At 47.7% G+C, this 8,030-nt stretch overlaps 1 protein-coding gene across 3 annotated transcripts in view; it reads right to left on the bottom strand.

Moving 5' to 3' along the window:
- Positions 1–3,044: 3,044 nt before the first annotated feature.
- The window catches only part of U2AF1 (U2 small nuclear RNA auxiliary factor 1), a 32,260-nt gene continuing 27,274 nt past the window's right edge, over positions 3,045–8,030 (bottom strand). The window contains exons 2-8 of one of the 3 annotated variants that reach the window (XM_073564710.1): positions 7,846–7,933; positions 7,134–7,200; positions 7,008–7,057; positions 6,723–6,821; positions 5,186–5,319; positions 3,800–3,892; positions 3,045–3,341 (exon numbers count right to left, since the gene is read on the bottom strand). In XM_073564710.1, the coding sequence (XP_073420811.1) occupies positions 3,200–3,341; positions 3,800–3,892; positions 5,186–5,319; positions 6,723–6,821; positions 7,008–7,057; positions 7,134–7,200; positions 7,846–7,933 (673 nt within the window). In that variant the 3' untranslated portion in view covers positions 3,045–3,199. The remainder of the gene's footprint in view (positions 3,342–3,799; positions 3,893–5,185; positions 5,320–6,722; positions 6,822–7,007; positions 7,058–7,133; positions 7,201–7,845; positions 7,934–8,030) is intronic. The other 2 variants (XM_073564709.1, XM_073564711.1) reach the window with 2 other exon arrangements.

The raw sequence follows: 8,030 nt of genomic DNA, 5'->3' as shown, positions 1-8,030 counted from the left end.
GTCCCCCACTAGTAACCCTGGCCCAATCTGAGGATGCCCCATTAATAACCACTCTTTGTTTTCTATCACTAAGCCAGCTACCTACCCATCTACACACATTTTCCCCTAGCCCAAGCTTTCTCATTGTGTGATACCTGAGAAGGACCCCGTGACAAAGGGCATGACCTTCACTGGTTTAGGAGAAACTAGGTTGGAAACTATGCTCTGCATTTCTGAGCCTGCAGATCTAAATGTTTCCCTCTAAAAACCAGAAGTGCGTTCCGTGCTTGAATGAATGTTGTGGGCGCATCACTGTAAGCATGCCCTGGGAAGCAGCTTCCGGGAGCCAGGAGCTATGTCACACTCGGCTGACCAGGCTGAGGGACCTCTCGTGTACAACAATTAACCAGTGCGATAAATGCAGCAGAGAAGTGTCAAAACACCAGAATTACTGTTTGCAACTGCACCTTCACCCAAAAATGAAGCAAATAGTGATCAAACTATACCCCACAAAATCTACAGGTCACCATGCAAAAACAGGATCAGAAAAGTTATTTTAAGGTATTTTTTGTCACAAAAGTGAATTTTTTTAAACCTCTAAAGTGTGTGTGTGTGTGTGTGTGTATATATATATAATTAGTGAGTATATCTAATATATAAAGCTCAAAGTGTGTATGTATGTGTGTTTGTATGTCCGGGATTGGCATCCGCACCGTCGCAGCTACAGCCACAAAATTTGGTACAGTCGCACGCCTGGACCCCGAGAGCGTCCTAAGCTATGTTGTGAGGCGAAATTTTAACCCCGCGTGTTCCAATTCACCAAACAATGGTTGACTATGGGATGGAGGATGTGTGATGGGTATATGGGCACCGGACTATGGGATGGAGGATGTGTGATGGGTATATGGGCACGGGACTATGAGATGGAGGATATGTATGATGGGTATATGGCACGGGACTATGGGATGGCGGATATGTATATGGGCACGGGACTATGGGATGGAGGATATGTATGATGGGTATATGGGCACTGGACTATGGGATGGAGGGTGTGTGATGGGTATATGGGCACGGGACTATGGGATGGAGGATATGTATGATGGGTATATGGCACGGGACTATGGGATGGCGGATATGTATATGGGCACGGGACTATGGGATGGAGGATATGTATGATGGGTATATGGGCACCGGACTATGGGATGGAGGATATGTATGATGGGTATATGGCACGGGACTATGGGATGGCGGATATGTATATGGGCACGGGACTATGGGATGGAGGATATGTATGATGGGTATATGGGCACTGGACTATGGGATGGAGGGTGTGTGATGGGTATATGGGCAAGGGACTCTGGGATGGAGGATGTGTGATGGGTATATGGGCACTGGACTATGGGATGGAGGATATGTATGACGGGTATATGGGCACCGGACTATGGGATGGAGAATATGTATGATGGGTATATGGGCACGGGACTATGGGATGGAGGATGTGTGATGGGTATATGGGCACTCGACTATGGGATGACGAATATGTATGATGGGTATATGGGCATGGGACTATGGGATGGTGTGATGGTGTGATATGTTATGTGGATGTCATTTTTTGTATATTCCTATTTTTAACAATTCCAGTTATTTTCATAGTGTTTTTCTTATTACATTGTAAGCCTACAGCCTCATTGTATCTGTCTCTTGATGACCCCCTGTAGTGCATTAATCCCTAAGGCCTTTTGTTCTCCTCTGGGAGGCAACTTGTTTGACTACCCCTGGAGAAGGAAGGGGGTGGGGGAAAGAACAGGAGCTGGACAGGTCAGTTCCGGTAGAGACAAGAGGGTGAAAAGGCTGCATTTCAGAGAGAAGGACCCATTTCTATCCTCTGGTGCTAGAGTTTTGGAATCTCGTTTCCCTGGACATTTTATCCTGATACTGGACTGCATTCTTATTCTGGACTATCTTATCCTTTGTGTGGTGGACTGAGTATGGACCTTTTCGTATTTTTGCCTGAATAAAGGTCTTGGAATTGTTCACTCTTCGCTTGCTCTGTTGATTGTGTGATACCAGAGAAGGACCCCGTGACAGATGGAGAATATGTATGATGGGTATATGGGCATGGGACTATGGGATGGTGGATATGTATGATGGGTATATGGGCACGGGCCTATGGGATCGTGGATATGTATGATGGGTATATGGGCACGGGACTATGGGATGGCGGATATGTATGATGGGTATATGGGCACGGGCCTATGGGATCGTGGATATGTATGATGGGTATATGGGCACGGGACTATGAGATGGTGGATATGTGTGATGGGTATATGGGCACGGACCTATGGGATGGTGGATATGTATGATGGGTATATGGGCACGGGACTATGGGATGGTGGATATGTATGATGGGTATATGGGCATGGGACTATGGGATGGAGCATAATTATAATTTGCTATAACTAACCACAGTTAGATACTATGCCCGGGCAGCGCTGGGCTCTTCAGCATATATATATATATATATATATATATATATATATATACACACACACACACGTTTGACATCGATGTTAACGGTACTGACCTGGAGAATCATGTCACTACAATCTGGACGCCTTCAAAGCACAACTCAAACAGAGGCGGAGTTACCTTTTTTTTTTTTTTCCCACTGGGAATTTTCTTCTTGATTTCATTCACAGCTGTGTCGTGACATGCCCTCATTCATATATGTATTCTCGGGAAATAGAGTTATGGCTCTCGGAAGAGCGGAATGCAAAAATAACTGCTAAAATGAAAATTGTTTTATTCAGCAGGGTGTTAAAGAGGCAAAAATCTTTTTTTTTTGCGAGCCCTGTGCTCTCTAGTTACTGGATGGTTGTAGTACTCATTGTCATCGTATATGACAGCATTGAGTCTTTATAGCCAGGAATGGGTCATCTGATCACCAGGATCTTGGCCTGAACGACCCACTAGAGGTGCGAACTCACCATCCGGGGTGAGAATACACAGCACAGAAGGCAGCACCCCATTTAGTGATATCTCATGGAACAGAATGACAGCAGAGATACTGGATCACTACAAAGGTTTATTCAGAAGCCTGGCTCTTAAAAAAAAAATGAAATACATCCCAGAATCCCCTCCCCCCACAGCTGATGAGTGCAGCCCCTGCTGCCAACTTCAGTCACTGGAAATTCCCACCACATGGAGTAAAAACAGAGGTTCAGAAGCGTCCTGACCTCTCCCGGTCTCTGGACCTCCGTCGATCTCTGTCACGTCCACCACCACCTCCACCACCACCACCACCTCTGCCGCGGTCTCTAGAACGAGAGCGACGTTCACGGGACCTGGAACGGGAACGATGCCTGGAGAAGAAAAAAAAAGGTATCATGGTATGTCTCAGAAGCAAAAGACAAGTGTGAGAAGAGTCTAATGTCGAGAGATTTCTCCGAGCATCCACTCAGTAGAAACTAGGTGTGAGTAGAGCCTATTACAGATCAAGTCCTCTGTGGTCAGGAAGAAACTTCTCATCCTATGAAGCTCAGTCTCTTGGGTTCAGCCATATCTGGGGTACGAACACTCAAAGCTGGTCCATAGCTCGAGAATGGTTATAGCATGTTCCAGTAAATCTGGTTTGTGAGAAAATGTTGGGTGGGGTGCAGCGCTATTAAGTCAGATACGGTCGCAAAACTATCAACATAGGAAAAGAAAATAAGACATAGGAGGTGATCAGACACAACCGACCATCTCATACAACCTTCAACATCTATCCCTAATGACAAAACCATGGAAGATTAATACGTCTGCAGACTTGTCAGCTTACTTCTTCCGGCGTCGGCCATATAGCTCTCTGCGCAGCTCCCGGGAGATAGGTTTTAGATGCATGAAGTTACAGAAGCCACCACGTGTACACTCCCTGATGACACAAAATCAACAGTTTAGATCGGCGTCACACATACGTATACATTAAAAAAAGAAAAAATCGGTCCGTTTTTCAGGGCTGAGAATCACAGAAATGTTCCCTGAACAGTGTATACAAACACACGTGTATACTATACGTACACATGTATTCTGTCACGATCCATTTTTGGATCTGTGTCAGAATCTGGATTCTCTTATATTTTTTTTTTCCTTTCAGGTCATTGGGGGTTAATATCAGTTTTTGCCGCTGGTGTTACTTGCATGTTTAATTAGTCTGCTGGAGACCACTCCCACCTTCCTATATAAGGTCTCCTGGTACACCAGCCAGGTGTTGGTAATACTGTTCATTTGGAAACCAACTGTGGTGAAGACTGAACTTACCTGGTGCAGAGCTTATCAGGAGCAGTGGTGCTTCAGCTGAATGTTGTCAAGTGGCTAACTCTGCTGTCCAGGAGCATTGCAGCAGAGCAAGCTAAGTTTTGTTTTTAAGTTGCTTTAACCCCGTGGTGTCCGTTTTATCTTTCCTTTTGTGTTATTGGTGCAGTACACTATTTTCCCCTGTCTCACCTCCTGGGGCTCAGGGCTAAACAGGAGATAGGGACAGGGCGGAGACTTGGGCCTCACTACCATCAAGTGTACCCCCAAGTTAAGGAAAGTCAGGGCACCTCCTTAGCCTGAGGAGCAGTTCTGGGGCCCAGGTTCCACGTCTGTTTTTTTCCCTACTGCCCCGTGACACTATCTATTCTGTCAGTGTGATTTTACAGTATAGCGCACTGAATTGCCGGCTTTTCTAAAGGACACCGGTGCGTATTTCTCACAAGTCACACACATGGTCCGTGTGTAATCAGTTTTTTTCTTGCACCCATAGACTTGCATTAACGAGTCTGGGCCGTAATACGGCGCAGCATGCTTTGATTTCTTTCGCACGTATAGTACAGGCGACAAAAAAACGGATGACGGGAGCTGCCTCATAGATTAACATTGGTCTGAGTGCCACGATTTTTAATCTTATAGCACTCGTCCGTATTTCTTTCTAGTGTGACACCGGCCTAAGGCAGATAGTGACATCGCAACATCTGGCCACATGGATCTAATTCGAAGGCATCAAAAGCCACAGAGGGTGTAGATTTCATCATTCTAGAAGCAGTCATGAGTTTGGTCAACCCAATCCCGTCTCCAGGCCCCCAAAGTCAATGCCATCCAGCGCCGCTGTGGGCTTCCCAGATGCCTGCCAGTCCGCTTGGTCCCATCCTCCCTGCTCTGTAATGCCCTCATGCCATACACTCACCCCATTTCATACTGTCGACAACAAGCTTCCCGGAAATCGGTAACTGGAGAAAGCTCTGCGTGTATGGGCTGACCATTAAACCAACGATTGTTTAGATCCTTTACAGCTTTTTCTGCATCTTCCTCTCTCCGGAACTGAAACAAAATTACGTCAGGTAATATATTGGGGACAAGGTACCAACAGCATCTCCAAGAACTGGAAACATTGGTTGCCCTGATGAAGACGTTAAATACTTTGAAACGTGTCGACGAATAAACCACTTACTATTGGATTGGCATCCTCCATTCCTTCTCAGTGGAGCAGAACAACCCATTTGCGTTAGCCTTTTATGCAATCTTTAGGAGACAGCACATCAGATACCGACCACTAGGGTAGGTGCTTGGCACACATTTCGCAGGGCCTCTTCTGTGTTTCTATTTTTGTACATTGTGTTGATAGGTGGTATATGTAAAGTGATGAGATTTCTCTGCTGTCCTATCTTATGTATCATTGCCATTATATCATTATTGCTTTTCCACATAGGTGCAGCTTATACTTCCTCCATCACACATGTACAATAGTACTATTCCACGCCACATGGGTATCTATATGTATGTACGTAACTGTGGAGCAGCAGAATCGCCTAAAATAACATACAAGACGTAATTTGTAGTGTCCTATATCTGTGGGAGTTCATGTGTTTTTTATGATTGACATCTGCGACATTCACATTTATTCCTTTGTGGTCCTCAATTTATTGGTCGGCATTTTGCTGTTCTGATGGACACAAAATACGATTGCAGTCTTATAATAACGTCACATCACAAGAGGCGATCTCTCAGCGACCGACTCACAAGCAGCCACAAAGCATTAACTCAACGTCAGCGCCTCTAACCCCGGCACATAGCTAGAGGGCAGAGCAGCTCCTGGACACGAGGCCACACCGCAGCCACCACCTAGCACAGAGGGCAGAGCTGCTCCTGAACACGAGGCCGCAGCCACCACCACCTAGCACAGAGGGCAGAGCTGCTCCTGAACACGAGGCCGCAGCCACTATCACCTAGCACAGAGGGCAGAGCTGCTCCTGAACACGAGGCCACAGCCACCACCACCTAGCACAGAGGGCAGAGCTGCTCCTGAACACGAGGCCGCAGCCACCACCACCTAGCACAGAGGGCAGAGCTGCTCCTGAACACGAGGCCGCAGCCACCACCACCTAGCACAGAGGGCAGAGCTGCTCCTGAACACGAGGCCACAGCCACCACCACCTAGCACAGAGGGCAGAGCTGCTCCTGAACACGAGGCCGCAGCCACCATCACCTAGCACAGAGGGCAGAGCTGCTCCTGAACACGAGGCCGCAGCCACCACCACCTAGCACAGAGGGCAGAGCCGCTCCTGAACACGAGGCCGCAGCCACCACCACCTAGCACAGAGGGCAGAGCCGCTCCTGAACACGAGGCCACGCCAAAGCCAGCACCAACCAGTGCGGAGGGCAGAGCCGCTCCTGAACACGAGGCCACGCCAAAGCCAGCACCAACCAGTGCGGAGGCCACTCACCTTCACATACACGTTTCCCACTAAATGGTCTCCCAGATTATCACAGACATTCATCTCCTCTACTTCTCCATACTTTTCCTCCATTTCCGTGAACACTTCCTGCAAAGACAGCCCAAGTTATATGATTCTTAACGAAGCCCACCATGGACTCACATGGAAACCACACGTTCTCTCACTAATGACATCAAACAACACAAGAGCCTGTCACCATCAGGACAACAGGCATTAAGGAGCAGATCGAGTGACAGCCTCGTTCACACAGGACCAGCGACTGCTGCCTCGTACCTCAAAGAACTCGTCGTAATGTTCCTGCATCTCTACATCACTCACAGCACCTGGGAAGAAGGAGAGAAGGGTCAGTAAGGAAGGGCGCAGGACATGATGCTACCGGGGGTATGTGGGGGCACTTACAGCGCAGGCCATCTGCTGACTGCGAGGAGTTCTGCGGATTTCGGTAAATGTTAAGTAGAGCGATAGTCTGGAATAAAAGTAGCCACAAGTCACATTTCTTGTAGTCATGCCAATCGCAGGAATTCTTAAAAGGGAACTTAATGTACAGTATCTGAGCGCACAAACGAGTCATCTCTGGGCCGTCCGACAGCGTGCCTGTCCATATTACAGCCAAGACCCCACGTCGTCACTTACCAATCGTTCATTTTTACTCATGTGGCTGATGGCCGGAAGATGTAGGAGCTAGCACACGCAGGAGGAGCCATCGGAGGGGTTCTCTTCACCCACAGCAGTGTCATTCTAGAACCTTATTGCACGTGTACATACAGCAGCCGCACACGACTCCTTTATTCACTTGGCACGTAAATAACACTCCAGAAAACTGACCTCAAACTCATACTGAGCCAAGGAGTCAGATACAGGAGGACGGCAAAGAAAAAGCCTCAGTGGGAATCAGAGGGTTCCTGAGACATACCATCATGGAGGCGGCTCGCACATGAAGATAGTCCCGGCCCAGTCTCCCGGCTACACATGGATCAGGCCCAGGACTACGAGGTACAGGCCACCAGACCTCAAATGAGGCCGGAGCCGTAACCCAGGAGACATCATGGGAGAATTTACAACATTTCACCTGACGACTGTTGTCAGACATAGGATCTGTAGAGGCGCTCACCTGGCTGAACGTGGGCTTGTTGTGGAGTCGTGAACATCGGTCTCCATGGCGACACGCCCCAATCTTAAAGTAAAAGGAGCAGTTAACCCTGAGGAGAAAACAGGTCCCTGTTATAAACACAAACTAAAATCTACACTAAGGGCAAACTCATCACCGGGAGTCAGAATCGCCATGGTTACCAGCAG

Source organism: Dendrobates tinctorius, unplaced genomic scaffold (assembly GCF_039654945.1).
Source record: "Dendrobates tinctorius isolate UK_male_01 unplaced genomic scaffold, ASM3965494v1 ptg000475l, whole genome shotgun sequence".
NCBI lineage: Eukaryota > Metazoa > Chordata > Amphibia > Anura > Dendrobatidae > Dendrobates > Dendrobates tinctorius.
This window is presented reverse-complemented; position numbering and strand designations above follow the sequence as displayed.